Below are 18314 nucleotides of genomic sequence, written 5' to 3'. Positions count from 1 at the left end.
AGTTTAATTTAATTTTAATTTTTATTTTATTATAATATAATTGTCATGTGATGTAAGTTTCAATAAAAAAACTTTATTGATAAACTATAAAGACTTAAAATAAATAAAGAGAATAATAACTATAAGTAAAAAATCGGCTCTAAATCCGCTCCTTGTGGCAAGGTGCCAAGAAAGCTGGCAGCATTGCCACGTTGGACGACAATGCCTATACATTGCGCTAGGTAAGTGCCATCCTTCTTGTCTCCTGTCACATCGACGAGGCGCTTCGCTAGCTCCTTAAAAATACCGTGAGCACCTGAACGCCACGGCCCGCCCCAAACGGCTCAAACATTAAAATCAAGTGCTGCATATTTGCGCCGTTTGAGGTGTTCAGCGGAGTTAGGCTCTTACATGTTTATTATGATGACATGGAGCTTAGTAACCCTGTTACACTATAGCTGCTAAAACTGTTGGTCGTAAGCCCTACTCTCACAGTGAATGAGAATCATCAGGTCTAGCAAATTGCCCGCGGGGTATCGGCGCGGTAACCACCCTCGCTACGGCAACCAACATGCTAACTGATTACTAGAACTCGTCAGAGAATAGAACGTTTGGCAATAAGTTTTTATGTTATTTATTATGACTTGGAGTTTATAGTAACCCTACATTATCGCTGCTAAAACTGTTAGTCGTAAACCCTACCCTCACAGTGAATGACAATCATCAGGTCTAGCAAATTGCCCGCTGGGAATCGGTGCTGTGACCACGCCCGCTATGGCTAACAAAATGCTAACTGATTACTAAAACTTGTCAGAGTATAGGACATTTGGCTAAATCTATGTACACTCCGTTTTTACATACAAAAAAAAACCGGCCAAGAGCGTGTCGGGCCACGCTCAGTGTAGGGTTCCGTAGTTTTCCGTATTTTTCTCAAAAACTACTAAACCTATGAAATTCAAAACAATTTTCCTAGAAAGTCTTTATAAAGTTCTACTTTTGTGATTTTTTTCATATTTTTTAAACATATGGTTCAAAAGTTAGAGGGGGGGGACGCACTTTTTTTTCCTTTAGGAGCGATTATTTCCGAAAATATTAATATTATCAAAAAACGATCTTAGTAAACCCTTATTCATTTTTAAATACCTATCCAACGAGATATCACACGTTGGGATTGGAATGAAAAAAAAAAAATCAGCCCCCACTTTACATGTAGGGGGGGTACCCTAATAAAACATTTTTTTCCATTTTTTATTTTTGCACTTTGTTGGCGTGATTGATATGCATATTGGTACCAAATTTCAGCTTTCTAGTGCTAACGGTTACTGAGATTATCCGCGGACGGACGGACGGACGGACGGACGGACAGACAGACATGGCGAAACTATAAGGGTTCCTAGCTGACTACGGAACCCTAAAAAGTAGTATTTTAACCCCCGACGCAAAAACGACGGGGTGTTATAAGTTTGACATGTGCAGTTGAATAAACTGACAGATAATTATTGACCACGCTTAAAGATTTTTTTACATATGAGTACAGTACTAAACTTGAGCTGAATACATTTATTAACATTCATATAAGTTAGTAATCACCAGACATCTAATCTAAACTATCTCAGATCTTTACCAAGTAGCCAAACATTAATAAAACATTGCCTAGACAATGACAGTATAGCAATAATATTAGCCTCTATATGTGTGTGTGTGTGTGTGTAAACACAGGCACGCGCATTATCATGCGGCGGACATGCGCACAGCGGCCTGTGATCCAAAATCGTGACAGTTGTACTCAGGCGCAAGGCAGGAATGGCGGCGGGGCGCGAATTTCGATATCTTGTCAGTGACATAAGCGTACTTGGGAGGGAGTGTAGAAAGAAAGAGGAAAATCTGGAGGAAGTCGCAAAAATATCCCGAGATGTTCCTCCTTCTTTCTACTTTCCACATGTTGCAGTTGGTTTGTAGTCCGTTTTAAACGGCCCTAAATGTAAAAAGAATTAGCGACTTTAAAATGTTTTCGCAAAGACTAACTTTTTTTATACTAAAAAAATGACTAACTAAGTGGTCTTACATACTCTTGATACCTAGCTTATTGATATTAATATTGATACCCGTATGGTAACGGGTTAAGAATTTCACCACCCCCCTTTATTACCGTGGGTGTCGTAGAAGTCGACTGTGGGATATGGGTTAAATTGTGGCGTAGGCGAGAGGCTGGCAACCTTCACTGCAATGTCACAATTTGGATTTCTTTCAACTCCTTTTTGCCAAGAGTGGCACTGAAACTTAATAGTTCATGTGCTCTGCCTACCCCTTTATGGGATACAGGGGTGATTGTATGTAAGTATGATTTTATTATTAGTTCGAATGTCTTGTAACTTGAGACGCGCAGGCGCGCCCCCTCCTTCCAATAAGCCGTGTCGGTTATAGAAATAAATGGCGTAATAACAATTATTGTTACACCGCCTGGCATTTACAAGTAATTGCACTCTTATCAACAACTAGGCGAATTCTATACTTACACGACACATACTTTATGAAAAATGGAAAGGTAATCTGGAAGCAATTTTGATAAAATGGTACTTTCGCCGTGCAAAAGAAGTAAAATTCAATTATTGGAACTTTGTGATGAATGTTAATTGATGATAGTATAAGAAAGCCATTGAAATTTCAATATAAATTGAGTTTTTCGTTCAGACCTTACAGTTCTTTTTTACAACTTTACATTTGCCGTTACTCGAGGCGCTGCTAACGACCGCGGCTCTCGCGATTCAATACGTGGAAACCTTAGTTCATTTTTTCCCCACCGGCACGAATAACTTTGTCTTCCGAGACCACATTCCAAATTTGGAGTTTCCGATAAAAGTGGCCACTTTTAAAATATTGATCGCGAGCGCTCAGAAATTTCGCATCTTTCTCTGAAGCGTTTTAAAGTTAAAACTTTATATTTGAGGTCGTAAAATTGCTTTTGCAAGTGTGGAAGTGTGAGATGTAAGCCGTTTTACAAATTGTGCGCTCCGTTGCCTTGGATAAAATACAAGTTTTGCGAAAAGGTAACATGGTATCTTTATAAGGGCTCGTTCGAACACTGGTTTTGACTCGTTTCTCAATAACGCGGTCTGTTTCTCGCACGACTGGGTAGATTTTCGCGTGTTTATTCGACGGAAGGGCATATAATGTGAATGTTATAGAATTTTAAGTTTTAAAGTATGATTATAAGGTTGAAATACAACTATAAGTCAGTGGAATGTTTAGATGAGTCCGGTCTCAATTAGTCTGGTAGCTTGGTCATACGGCTAGTTTGTTTTTCTAACTTTCTATTAAGTTGATAGTTCAAATAGGATAGTAAATATCGCCTAGTGGCCATATTGGTTATATTTATCACTTCTAAGATCTTATTGAACACTATTTTTGCTAATTTATAGGCATATTTCGGTCGTAACTGTTCTTGTATAGGCGTTCTTAAAAGAAAATGTTTTACATACTGTACCTAATTAAAATTTATTATTGAATTAGCTCGACTTCGCTCCTTTAATTCTAAAATTGCGAAATTCTCCATACAAACTCCCCCCCCCCTATTTTAAGGAAGTAGGGGGTTAGAAAGAGACAAAAAGTAGCCAGTCACTCTCCATCCTTTCAAGGCTTTCATCAACATCTCCACTTAAAAAATCACGTCAATTCGTCGCTCCGTTTTGCCGTGAAAGACGGACAAACAAACAGACATACACATTAAATAAATGGGAATTTATAATGTTAGTATGGATATGAGGTTTTTATTAGAATCAGAAGTAAATCGGTATTGAATTTATAATGTTGTGATAAAGCACTTTTTAGGTTTTTAATCACAAACTCTGTTGGTAGAAACAGCGTGTTTTCTTATAATTTGGACATTTTTATGTTTTTAATCAAACTTTGATGGTGTGTCATGGCAATTACTGGACAATTGTGTGGATGGAAACTTTCCATTTCATAAATTTAAATTCCTTTTATTTTTTGCCAAAAATTCGTGAATATTTCAAGAAATTTAAGATTTTTTTGGAAAGTTTCCGCAACTTGCACATCACTAACTGTCATGAACTCGTTCGGTCCTATTTTGAGAAACAAAGTTTGTAATATTTTTCCCTTTTGTGTAATAACCAATATAGATTTGTAATACAATGTATAATTTTTGTTACAGGCTTTACGGGGACACAATGTGAAGTAGAAATAGACGAGTGTGCCAACAACCCTTGTCTGAACGGCGGCGTCTGTCACGATATGATCAACGCGTTCCGGTGTAACTGCGTTATTGGGTAAGTAAAGTCAGTCAAACCCGAGTCACTCTCACGTGTCACGGGTACCCGGGTCACTCACACACGTGTTACGGGTACACGAGTCACTCATGCACGTATTACGGGTACACGGATCACTCATGCACGTATTACGGGTACACGGATCACGTCTCGACTCGCTGGTTGGTCACTATAAATGGCTTTAAATAATCTTCTATTGGCTATATTGTTATTGGGGTAGTGTAAAGTAGAAATATCACAAACGTCGATAGTGTATCACGTGCATTCTAACACAGGGTTGCACGGGTGTACCCGTGTACCTGGCGGTGTGTCTATCGTATATCTATATCACTAACGTCACCATCAAAATAGATACAGTGTAAACTCCATGTAACGTCACTCGATTTAACGGCACACTCTCTAAAGCGTCGAAACCAATTGACTTTGGTTGGTTTAGCTTGTCTACCATACAATGATACACTCTACATAGCATCACACCCACTCTCAATAACGGCAATAACGGCAACAATTAAGTAATAAAAAGTACCTTTAAAGTTGCTAAAATTAGTAAAAACTGCGCAGCTGTGTACGTTCTTTTGTCGCTTTGTTATCCTAGCCGGCAATAAACTCGACGTCGGCATCAAGCGTCCCGAACTTTCTAAAAAATTGGTTCTTTTGTTTACAAATTGGAATTGCTTCCATGTGTAGGCCGTTTTTGACCATGACTAACGTATATTACTACTAACACTATTCTGAAATAAACTTTTTCTTTTTCTAATTCCGATTTTTCTTCTCTCCACTTAACGGCAACTCTCTATAACGCCATAATATGCACAGTCCCTTCAGTGCCGTTATATAGAGTTTACACTGTATGTAAGACATTTTGGACTTAATTCTTAGCTTCCCCCTTCCTTTTCGTTCCTTCAACCGACCACCAGTCTCTTTACAGTGCCTATACGAAATGATTTAGTACAGTATTTAATCGTTATTTTCTTACAGATTCACCGGTGCCAGATGTCAAGTGAACATCGATGACTGCGCATCCAGCCCGTGCCGCAACGGAGGCACGTGCCACGACTCCATTGCTGCATACACGTGCGAGTGCCCGCCAGGTTACACGGGTAAGCGAGCAATGTATTTGTTGCAGTATGTTTAGATTCGACTTACGTACACAGGGTTATGACTTGAAATTTAAAAAAATGTGCCATTTCCGTCATCATTCTCCGTCGTTGCATATACATTTAAATATCGTATGCAGTACACGGTACGCGGGTTACGTGCGTGTCATTTCTCTTAACATGCATTTAGGTATACGCGTTTACCCAGTTGAACCTACATTGGAGTTGCCAATAATATGAATAATGAGCAAAATATAGATTTTAATGCTCTTAAGAAATAATTACTTACTATTTTTTTGCAGGAATGTCATGCGAAACGAATATCAACGACTGTCTCTCAGCGCCGTGCCACCGCGGCGAGTGTATCGACGGAGACAACAGTTTCACGTGTAACTGCCACCCTGGGTACACGGGTCGCGTGTGCCAGACGCAGATTAACGAGTGCGAGAGCAACCCTTGTCAGTTCGGAGGTGAGTTGACTGCTATAGTTATAAATAAAGCATTAGCTAGTGCATTGACTGAGACAACAGTTTCCCGTGTAACTGCCACCCCGTAATATTGATTATGTCCATTCTGGTGGAAAATCAATCTTGTTAACCTACATTATATGAGATGTCCAGAAACGTTTCGCTGCAATAAACGACAAAATAAGTTACATATTGCATTTACTTTAGGATAAGATGCTAAAATTTTAGAACAGGCAGTTTTCATCTTCTTCTTTATTCTTTACATCCTGTTACCCTCTGTGCTGGGTGTAGGGCTCGAATCATATTTCTCCATTTACTCCGGTCTTGGACAACTAAGGTAACCTCCTCCCACCCCAATCCCATCCATATAGTTTTAGTCGAAATTAACTGTTCTCAATAAACCTTTGTCCCCAGGCCACTGCGAAGACTTAATCGACGGCTACCAGTGCCGCTGCAAGCCCGGGACGTCGGGACGAAACTGCGAGATCAACGTCAATGAGTGCTACTCGAATCCATGCAGGAACGGGGCCACCTGCATCGATGGAATCAACAGGTACGCACACGTGTCTACCCCGTGTTACACGGGTATCTGTGTCGCGTTACTCGGGTACACCCGTGTATCTGTGTTAGCATAGATTAAATATAAGATTATACCATCCCATGCATTAAAATGCGAACCGCCTAAGAACAAGAACAAAAAAAAATGTCTTGTAGCTTTCGATTATACTTATAGATGGCTTTAAGTGTCTCTTTTGACATAGATTTATGTATCGAAAGTGACATTTAACGTCAATCTACAAATAATCGACAGCAACAAGGCATTTTTTTGCGGCGCCATCTATGTGTGGTTTAGTGTATGCGCGTTCTTAGGCGGTCACATTTTAATGTATGGGAAGGTATGATCTTATATTTAATTTATGGTATTAGTGAACTTGCAAGGTCAATGGGGGTAGGTAAAGCTACTCGAATCTCAAAATGATTTTTTGATAAAAAAAACACAGTTTTCACATGGCCTAATTTACGACTTGACGACTAAGTTGTAGTGTGACATGGGCTTAATAAAATGCATGCATTGTCAATGGGGTTATGGTTAAAAATCTGCTTGATTTTTTCTCACAAGCGAATTTAACACCCTTTTCGCTTTATATTTATTTGTACTATCACGTTTCTAATATTATCTTTCTTTTCTTTACACGCAGCAATTACTTCGAGTAAGTTCTTCCAAAATAGTAGTTCGCATGGTGTTTTACTAAAAATAGTATTTGATAACTGCATGATGATACTTCAATAGATGATTATTTTAGTCGAAAATCAATTGTATTTAACACACTATTTGACTAAACACTTCATCTTTTTAGTTCGCATCATTATTTATGCCCTGTAATATTTATATCGATTACCTAATGCACATTCATTCGGGAAATATTGTTTCGGTAAAATTTCCTTGCTCTTTACTAATAATTTTCAGATAATCTTTGTTCAAATAATAGCAACGCATGGCTTTTTATACTAGATTTAAAAATATATTTAGAATAAAAACTTTTATATACCCGACTACCTAAGATAAGACTACAATTAGAATCAACGCCAAAAACGATTATATTCAATCGACAAACAATTGTTTTTATTTAAATAGATTGATCGCAAACAGTCTGTACTAATAAGAATAAGTAACGTTCATCGTGGACCTAGCTAAGTGGCAATAGTTACACATAAAATGCTAATCAAAACTTAAATTATATAGACTTATAATTAGGGCCCCTTTTTCACGCTCGTACCGTACTGGCATACCTATGTTTTATTACATTGCGGTATTTGATGGCTGTGCAAATTACATTAATTGCGAAAAGATTTGCCTTCGTATTGTTATGGAAACGTACGAACATGTCATGCTATTTCGGTCAGTCTCAGTACAAAATTTACTGACATTGACTGAACTAGCATGACAAATTCGAACGTTTCCAGATAAAATACGAACAAACCCTTTTGGCACTGCATCTGAACGAGGTTAAGTCTGTTTACCGAACCCGTGTACCCGCAGGTACACGTGCGAGTGTATCCCCGGCTTCACGGGCCAGCACTGCGAGACGAACATCAATGAATGCCTGTCGAACCCTTGCGCGAACGGCGGGAAGTGCATCGACAGAGTCAACGGCTTCCGCTGCGAGTGCCCGCGAGGATATTACGATGCCAGGTAAATTATTATAGCAATTCTGTCAAATGGAGATTGCTTCTTAGAGCCCTGTGTCCCTGAGATGAAGGATAAGAGGACGTCACCATCATCAAAAATACTTTAAGCTTTTATATTAAAAGCCTCCGCCACACATACAGCGTTTTGATAGCGAAGCGAAATACGCACTGAATGCCCGCGCATTCCGCTCGCAATCCGCGCTCGTTAGTTCCCGCTGGCGTCCGCTGGGCGCAACGCCATTCGTCCGACGCACGGCTATCATTGCGCTCCGCTAACGCTCCGCCTACGCTCTCAAAACGCGAATGTGAGGCCGAGCTAAAAAGGAGTCCCGCCGGAGGCGTAAATGTTTCCATTTTTATTCCTTCAATATAAAAATTTAAAGTATCGTTAGCGGACTTTTCCGTTTGTTCAAAATTGATCAAAAATACTGTCTTGTGAGCAGTGATCGGGGATTTGGTTGGGATTCGGCCGAATTGCCTAAATCTGATTGTACTGTAGTTTAAAAATATATTTTGCTATCACTAACGATATAACTTTTCGTTTTTCAATTATAATGCGAATTTTTCATCTTTTTTTTTTCAATTTTAGTCCTTCCACGGTAAGACTGCATTGACTTTTCGTATAGCTGTCTTGTCTATGATTATTAACTGTATGTTTGTTTTCAGATGTCTGTCGGATGTTGACGAGTGTGCGTCCAACCCTTGTATCAATGGTGGGTCCTGCGAGGACGGTGTTAACCAGTTCATCTGCCATTGTCTACCTGGATACGGAGGTATGGGCTACTAATTGTCAAGTGTATAATTCTGAAAAGTTTAAGCACAAATCGTACATCAAGTGTGTAAAGCTGAAGATAGAAACAAAAAGTCATAAATTTATTGTACTTGTGCCTTTTCTCCTTCATTTTTGCCTCATTAAGCACACATTATATCGCCAATACCACTGCAAGACCACTGTCTGTTGGTATTTAATACAGCATGTTGCCAAAATAGATTTTTATGTTTAAAAAATGTACGAATTTTGACAGTATCAGCAAATAGCGCCATCTGCAATCAGGTAAAATACAGAGTGGGGCCTGTAACAAAGGCGAAGAATTGAACTCTAGGCTATTCTCCTTATACGGATCAACATTTGTTCGGCGACTTTTAAAAATAACTTGTATTTTGATTTTTATCACCCTTGAAAGTTTTTTCTAAGAGGTAATGTATTGCGAATTCTGTTAAGTCTAAAGTGTGACAGACAACGTCAATGACAACAATAATTGCGTACATTGAAGCTAATATTTATTTTGTATGAAAAATTAAAAATTTAAAGACTTCATAATTTTTAAAAGTCACTGAACAAATGTTGATCAGTATAAGGAGAATAGCCTACAGTTCAATTCTTCGCCTTTGTTACAGGCCCCACTCTGTATACTCAGCGACAGAACCACTAAGAATCTTATAAATGCCTACATTAGCTTGCTAATGCAAAAAAAATCTCTTAAACTTTACTGACATTAAAGTGAGTACAGTTGTAGTGGGAATCCGGAAACGTTCGTATTTGTCATGCTAGTTCAGTCAATGTCAGTACATCTTATACTGAAATGGACTGAAATATCATGACACGTTCGTACGTTTCCATAACAATACGATGGAAATTCTTTTCGCACTACATCTGTACGATAGTAGTAAGAACTCCCCAAGTCTTGACAGTTTACACAATACAGTCACAGAACAGTAATGCAACCCCACGTTTCAGGTCAACGTTGCGAGCGCGACATAGATGAATGCAGTTCGAATCCTTGCCAGCACGGCGGTACGTGCCACGACCGGCTCAACGCGTATAAATGTGATTGCATTCTGGGATTCAATGGTGAGCGCATTTTCAATGCTTTCTGTTATGAGCTTATGTCGTAGTGTCGTACTTACGGCGTCAGGTACAAATGTGAGTGTGCACGAGAAAAGGTCCCACTTCGTCGATTGCTATAAAGCCGCTTTGTCAGTTTATTCATGTAAAGATTTAAGTAAATCTCGCCTTAATGGTAACCGACAAAGTGGGACGTTTTACTAAACACACTCACAAATAAGAATATCGACGACAACAACATATAGGGTGCAAACTGCAATTATTTTTTGCAGAAAATTGCACCTTACCCACCAACGTACAAGGTGCTATCTGCTACAAAAAAAAATCGCAGATTTCGCCTTGTACGTTGTTGTCGTCGATATTAGCTTTTAATTTATCTATTATTTACTAAGAAATTAGCACCAATTACAATGTTTTTGCTCCCAATATTAAAACCTGTGTAGTTTTTTAAGAAACAAATTAAAGAAAAGGTTCAGGTCATGTCGTATCAGAAGGTGAAGGAAAAGACCGCACGAGTTGGAGATTGCTCCACTCAAGGGCACTGAGACATATTTAAAATCACAGACAAGTAACAACAACAGTACAAAATCTGACACGCTCGGCCGGCATACAAATAGATGAACTTGTTTCTTCTAAATATAATTCTGTGGTTACCATGTTCCTTCTGTATTATCTTAATATGGATCTATAAAATATGTTATTTCCAGGTGTGAACTGCGAGACGAACATCGACGACTGCGCCGGTAACCCGTGTCTCCACGGTGGCTCGTGCATCGACCTAGTCAACGGCTACAGATGCGTATGTGCACCGCCACATTCTGGCCGCAACTGTGAGGATACGCTGGACCCTTGCACGCCTAACCAGTAAGTTATCTGACTACTATCCCAATGGTAACCCGTGTAACTGTGGGTGGTGTATCGAACGGCTACAGATGCGTATGTGCACCGCCACATTCCGGACGCAACTGCACACGCCTAATCAGTAAGTTACCTCATTGGTCGTCAACACTGTTTCAAAACCCGTGTAACAACCCGTGTAACGATAACTTAAGAGGTGGACCTCTTTTTTTCTAAAATGTATCAATGTAGTGTTTTATATCTTTGCGTTTATTATAAACGTAGCTTACATACATGACATATATATTCCCTCATGTGTATTATAGTTTGATAGTTAATCTCGAAGCAACTTACAATTCAAAACAGAGTAACCAAGTTAACAAGAATCGCTACGAGCCTTCGGCCCTACGCGGAGCTCGGCCTTCGGCTTTCGCATTTAGATACCTGAAGTGTGTTCGCACAGACTTGTTTGACGTTTTGTGAAACCTACCTACTCATATCTATCTTTTCATATGCTTAACAATATTTTTTTTCTTCCATCTGTAGGTTAATCTTCTTTCCAGCCAGTTACACATAACTAACACAACATTTGTTCCACAGATGTCGCCACGGCGGTCGCTGTGTGGCCGAGGCGTCCTACGCCGAATTCAACTGCCAATGCCCGCCGGCTGGACCGGGGCACTCTGCGAGCGAGACATAGACGAATGCTTCGCTACCTCTCCTTGCCACAACGGCGCCACTTGTGTCAATACTGGTGGCAGTTATACGTGCGTGTGCGCCAGGGGATACGAGGGAAGGATTGCGCGATCAACACGGACGATTGTGCATCTTGTAAGTTTTATTTAATTTTTATAAGCTGTATTGAGTCATTCACGCGCGAACTTATCCAAGCTATAAAGACATGATAATACGAATTCAAAATGAATTAGAGGATCTTAGTTTGTATTTAAACATTGAACTTACGCTAGCTTTAAATTATGTACTGTGCATTGTAAAGAGCTAAGTACCAAATAATATTTGGTCATTGATACCACTTGTAGCTTATCAAAGACATATATAACTCCGTATGGACAGATAAAGTCTAAGAAAAAAACGTACCTCAGAGCCCTAGAGAAAAAGGTACGGTGGTCTAGATGGCATTACACCTTTGGGGTACTCTCAGCTAGATGACGCTAATATTAATATTTGACATATTAACACATATCATGCGAACAATATGGGCCAAATTGTCAAAACTGAGGTTCAAAAGTTTTAAGCTTGTATCGAGAGATGGCAGTCTATGCACTGTGATTACACAGTTTACTTTGACATTAACCCTCTATAATATGATTCAGTATCTTTGCTATTAGATTTGTTTATGTACTCTTTTTTTCGTCTTATATCCGTTCGGAAATTAATGATAAATATTACCAAAAAAGGTATGTAGTTTTAAAATTTCTCTAATATTTTGTCTCTTTCCACAGTCCCCTGTCAGAACGGAGCAACATGCCTCGACAGCATAGGCGACTACAACTGCGTATGCGCAAGCGGGTTCGCGGGCAAACTGTGCGAGATCGATATCGATGAGTGCCAGTCTCGCCCTTGCATGAACGGGGCCACTTGCAACCAGGTACGTTCAAATATCTACGTTCACAGTAACCTCTCGGAATACAAAACACGCGCAGACGCCGGCCGCCCTTTATGGCCCAGCCACGACATTGGTCTAAACGCGGCAGCGGTGAGCGGCAGCCATACGTGCGACTGAAAAGTCCCATCGCTTTGTCTCGCTCTAATGTATGGCCGCCGCTCACCGCTGTCGCGCTTAGACCAATGTCGTGGCTGAGCCGTTACGGAACCCAAGCAGCCTTCTTCCGGTACAAAGAAGACTCGCGCGGTCGAACAAGGTCACGCATGTAATGGGCCCAACTATTTATAATAAGCTGCCCGACACAGTCACCTCAGCTACTTCTTTCTCTGGCTTTAAGTCAAAACTGAAACGTTGGCTTCTTGAGCACACGTTCTATGGTTATGAAGAATTTTGAAATAGTAACCTAATAAAGTAGATATTAACCCATTTACAGTTAATAACTAAATTGTATAATGTTTATTATGTGACATGTTATATTATAAATATAATAAAGAGTATGAATATGAATGTGAATATTTGACATCTGGGTAAAGGGACCTTATTGATAAAGATAAAAGATATTTATTGGTGACATTCACAACACGTACGTACAAGCAACAAGAAACAGAGAACAGGGGGTTACCATGACGTGCTAAAGCCGTTCAGTTTAGGTTGAGAGAGAGGGACGGAGCTATGTAACTGCTATTAAACTGAACGGCTTTAGCACGTCATGGTAACCCCCCAGAGCATTAAGTGTGCATCACGAAATGGACCCAACTCAGCATATTGCTAGCTGAAAGCCAGCGCTGGTCTTCCGTAGGGCCCATTCGGTGATGCCAAGATAGATAACACACACAGTACAATAAAGAGAAGAGATCGAGAAAAAAAAAAACACATAAAACATAACATTTACACTACAAAATAAAAGGAGGAAAAAATAGCATTTTAATAAGACACAAATAAAATAAAACTAATTCTACACTATAAAATGTGTCCCTTTACCCAGATAATCTCACATATTCATGCTGAAAGTGCCGCCCACCCCGTCTCGGTTACCTCACAGTTAACGCCTATCAAAAACGTTCGCGTCAACCTGTCATATCTCACTCATACGAGCATGGTACGCGTTCACCTACACGAGCTTAGATGTGTTCTAGAACGCGCCTCTTTCATATATTTGATCGCCAGTGTCCGAGATGTGTCTTAGTACAGTGAAGGGCAAACGTTTTCCATTCAGGCCAAAATTTGAAGTACCATTAGAGGAGGGCCTGATTTACACCAATAATGAATCCTTACTACAGTGCTGGCCATATCACACTATTTTGAAGGACTATAATATTGGAGGGCCGGATAACATCCTTTCGTGGATTTGGTCTTAGTATTTGTGACCAAATAACAGAACAGAACCACTTCATAATTACGGCAATATTAACCCATTCCGTGGTCTAAGAACAAACTAGTATGATGGTGAACGAATGTGGTACATTCCTGTTTAGTGTAATTTTTTAACCCCCGACGCAAAAACGACGGGGTGTTATAAGTCTGATGTGTCTGTCTGTCTGTGTGTGTGTCTGTCTGTGGAATCGTAGCTCCCGAACGGGTAAACTTATTTAGATTTCGTTTTTTTTTTCGAAAGCTGAATTAGTCGGGAGTGTTCTTAGCAATGTTTCATGAAAATCGGTCCACTATGTAACGGTTGGGGTTTTTTTCAAAATTTTAATTTTGTTGAATACTTTTTATACTTTAATAATATAATGTTTCCCTTCAGTACGTGGCGTCCTACACCTGCACATGCCCGCTCGGTTTCTCCGGTATCAATTGTCAGACGAACGATGAAGATTGCACGGATAGCAGTTGCATGAACGGCGGTACTTGCATCGACGGCATTAACTCTTACAACTGCAGCTGCCAGCCTGGGTAAGATACTTACTTACTTACTTACTCATGCATGAAATGGACCTTGGTCTCGGCACCAAAAACCGCCGAGTTCCGGCTATAGAGCTTTTTCTATGGATACTATACTATCCAGGAAGAGTTTCAATGACGAAGACTGCAAGAAAACAGCTGCATACACGGTGGCACTTGCATCGACGGCATTAACTCTTACAACTGCAGCTGCCAGCCTGGGTAAGATACTTACTTACTTACTTACTTACTCATGCATGAAATGGACCTTGGTCTCGGCACCAAAAACCGCCGAGTTCCGGCTATAGAGCTTTTTCTATGGATACTATACTATCCAGAAGAGTTTCAATGACGAAGACTGCAAGGATAACAGCTGCATGATCGGCGGCACCTGCATCGACGGCATTAACTCTTACAACTGCCGCTGCCAGCCTGGGTAAGATACTTATTTACTAAAGTGAACCCTGGTCTCGGCACCAAAAACCGCCGTGTTCCGGCTATAGAGCTTTTTCTATGGATACTATAATATCCAGAAGTGTCTCAGCGACGAAGACTGCATGAACAGCGGCACTTAAAAACATCTAAAATAATAAAGTATCCCCTATTCGTTTCATGTTCCCAATTTTAACACCATAATATGTTTCAGCTACACCGGTTCCAACTGTCAATTCCGCATCAACATGTGTGACAGTTCGCCGTGCGACAACGGCGCCACCTGTCACGACCATGTTACGTACTACGCCTGTCATTGCCCATACGGGTACACCGGGAAACATTGCGAATCTTTCGTTGACTGGTAAGTGCATATACTTAAGTTTTAGATATTGACATCTTGACTACTCCGTTGGATTAGTCAACCAAAATGAGACTTAGCCATATACAGGTGTAGTGCGAAAAGATTTGCTTTCGTATTGTTACCATGCGCGGATCCAGGGGGGGTCAACTAGGTTGGCCATACAAATAGACCACGTGACCCCCCCTCTGGGGCCTGGGCATTTACCACGTGACCCCCCCCCCTGGACACGAAGCTGGATCCGCGCTTGATTGTTACGGAAACGTACGAACGTGTCATGCTATTTCAGTCAGTCTCTGTACAAGATGTACTGACATTGACTGAGCTAGGATGACAAATACGAACGATTCCAGAAAAACATGAAGGAAAGCCTTTTAGCGCTACATCTGTACAAGCATTGAAGTAATTTCTAAAAAAAAGAGTGAAAAAAAATCTGTGAAACATAAAAAATTTTTGTTGTTTAGATGGCGCCACACTTTTGTTTGATTCTCGGTTAACCGCTACATTGATTGTAGTTAAGAATGTTAATACATATCAGTTTAAAGGTTACGAATTGTCAAAAACAGTGGTCATAAAAATTTAGTCCTGTGTTGAGAAATGGTAGCAAATATTCTGTGAATATAAATTTTACTCTGACAATACGCCTTTTTACTCATTCTCTTTGGTTTTACTTATTCCAGTGGCCAAAATATAACTTGGTATTCGACACTACGTTAGATTTTTCGCTCATCAAATTCTTCTTCATAGACATACTTATATGTGTATTTAAAGCCACGCCAAACTAACCTAACTTTCATTTTCAGGTGCGAGGGCAACCCGTGCGAAAACGGCGCGACGTGCTCGCAGAAGGGCCCGCAGTACACTTGCGCGTGCGCGCCCGGCTGGTCCGGCAAGCTATGTGATGTGGAAATGGTGTCCTGCAAGGACGCGTCCTTCAGGAAAGGTACTCTAAACAACCACTCTTTTCTTAGTTTGATTTGTTATATTGTACCAATATGATGACTAATGTTGTTGTCCTCTCGTACAGGAGTCCCGCTAAAGCAGCTCTGCAACAACGGAACATGCGAGGACATCGGCAACTCGCACCGCTGCCACTGCCTCGACGGCTACACCGGCTCCTACTGCCAGAAGGAGATCAACGAGTGCGAGTCCGCGCCCTGCCAGAACGGGGCCCTCTGTCGCGACCTCGTCGGCACCTACCAGTGCCAGTGCGCCAAGGGCTTCCAAGGACAAAACTGCGAGCTCAACGTCAACGACTGCCTCCCCAACCCCTGCCAGAACGGAGGCACCTGCCACGACCTCGTCGACAACTTCTCCTGCTCCTGCCCCTTCGGCACACTAGGCAAGATCTGCGAGATCAACGTCAACGACTGCAAGCATGACGCCTGCCACAACAACGGACCTGCATCGACAAAGTCGGCGGCTTCGAGTGCAAGTGCCCGCCCGGGTTCGTCGGACCGCGCTGCGAAGGAGATATTAACGAATGCCTTTCCGACCCCTGCGCCAGCCCCGGCACCCAGGACTGCGTCCAGCTCATCAACGACTACCACTGCAACTGCAAGCCCGGCTACATGGGCAGACACTGCGCCGACAAAGTCAACTTCTGCGCCAACTCACCCTGTCAAAACGGAGGCGTCTGCACCGCCATCCAAGGACGCCACGAATGCTTGTGCAAAGACGGCTTCCACGGCAAAGACTGCCAGTACTCCGGCTACGCCTGCGACTCCAACCCTTGTCAAAACGGCGGCTACTGTCGCACCTCAGAAATAGGCGGCTACATATGCGAGTGCCCGCGCGGCCTATCCGGCGTCAACTGCGAAATAGACTCCATGAACGAGTGCCTCAGCAACCCGTGCAAACACCCCGACGCCAGGTGCATAGACAAGCCCGGCGACTACATCTGCTACTGCCCCACGCACCACACCGGCAAGAACTGCGAGCACTACGACCCGGATGCGACCGGCGGGTACGGAAACCTCGACTGGCGGCTCGAGCAGTGCGCCAAGATGGGCTGCAAGCAGAAGCGCGGCGACCACAACTGCGACGAGGAGTGCAACACGTACGCATGCGAGTTCGACGGCAACGACTGCTCCCTCGGCATCAACCCGTGGGCTAACTGCACCGCCGCCAGCGTCGGCATCCGCTGCTGGGAGGTCTTCATGAACGGCGAGTGCAACGAGGCCTGTAACACCCAAGAGTGCCTCTTCGACGGACGCGACTGCGAGAAGTCCCTCAACAGATGCAACCCCATCTACGACGCGTACTGCCAGAAGCACTACGCCAACGGCCACTGCGACTACGGCTGCAACAACGCTGAATGCAACTGGGACGGCTTGGATTGCGAGAACGAACTCCCGCCGCACCTCGCCGACGGCGTCATGTCCGTCATACTCCTCATGGACATCAACGAGTTCAAGGAGAACTCCGTCGCTTTCTTACGAGACTTGGGGCATCAGCTACGCACGACCGTCAGGATCAAAAAGGACCATCTGGGCAACGACATGATCCGCCCCTGGTCCCGGACGCAAGACATCGGCTTGCAAGATTCCGAAGTAGCCAAAACCCACCAGATCATATTCATGGAGAAAGTACAGAGCGGCGTGCAAGTGTTCTTAGAGATCGACAACAGGAAATGCACTGGGTCTGAGTGTTTCTTCTCAGCGCAGGAAGCTGCAGAGTTCTTGGCGGCTACAGCATCCAAGCATCCACTGTCGAACGCGTTCCCGATCTTCAAAGTGAAGGGTGTACCGACAGGGCCGGATCCAGAGCCTCCTACCAACTCCAAATACGTTTTCATCGGAGTGATCCTAGTTTTACTAGCTGGGTTGTTGATCGGCGTGCTTGTGACGGCGCAGCGGAAGCGAGCGGCCGGTATAACATGGTTCCCAGAAGGTTTTATCCGGAATAATTCGTCTACCCGGCGCCGCTCGCGTCGCCGCGGTCCGGACGGGCAAGAGATGAGGAATTTGAATAAAGGTTCAATGGGTTGTATTGACGTGGATATCAACGGAGGCCACATGGGTCCTCCGCACTGGTCGGATGACGACGATGACGGCTTGGCTCCTCCGCGGGCGAAGCGTTCGCGCGGTCCCGGAGACTCCAACGGCGCGCCGGGAGGGTACGCGTCCGACCACACGGTTATCACGGACTACGAAGAAGCTGGACACGACTCCAGGGTATGGACGCAACAACATCTGGACGCGGCTGATATCCGCGTGCCTCCAAGCATGATGACGCCGCCAGCTATCGTAAGTTCACTTATCTACTATTTCCTTCCTATTATTTAGGCCATTTTTTGTTTCAAAGTT

General features: G+C 42.5%; 1 protein-coding gene across 1 annotated transcript in view; it reads left to right on the top strand.

Annotated features, from left to right (window-relative positions):
• Nucleotides 1–18314, top strand: part of LOC125241645 (neurogenic locus Notch protein-like) — a 175659-nt gene that overhangs the window by 146753 nt on the left and 10592 nt on the right. Inside the window, 17 exon segments of the mRNA XM_048150211.1 lie at nucleotides 4151–4265; nucleotides 5244–5365; nucleotides 5665–5832; nucleotides 6244–6382; nucleotides 7871–8023; nucleotides 8686–8792; nucleotides 9758–9871; nucleotides 10573–10729; nucleotides 11303–11361; nucleotides 11364–11489; nucleotides 11492–11533; nucleotides 12166–12311; nucleotides 14077–14225; nucleotides 14860–15009; nucleotides 15810–15949; nucleotides 16034–16405; nucleotides 16408–18254. Of these exon segments, the coding sequence (XP_048006168.1) occupies nucleotides 4151–4265; nucleotides 5244–5365; nucleotides 5665–5832; nucleotides 6244–6382; nucleotides 7871–8023; nucleotides 8686–8792; nucleotides 9758–9871; nucleotides 10573–10729; nucleotides 11303–11361; nucleotides 11364–11489; nucleotides 11492–11533; nucleotides 12166–12311; nucleotides 14077–14225; nucleotides 14860–15009; nucleotides 15810–15949; nucleotides 16034–16405; nucleotides 16408–18254 (4106 nt within the window).

This window comes from Leguminivora glycinivorella, chromosome Z (genome assembly GCF_023078275.1).
Source record: "Leguminivora glycinivorella isolate SPB_JAAS2020 chromosome Z, LegGlyc_1.1, whole genome shotgun sequence".
Classification (NCBI taxonomy): domain Eukaryota; kingdom Metazoa; phylum Arthropoda; class Insecta; order Lepidoptera; family Tortricidae; genus Leguminivora; species Leguminivora glycinivorella.
Note: the sequence above shows the minus strand (reverse complement) of the source record. Positions and strands in the feature narration are given on the sequence as shown.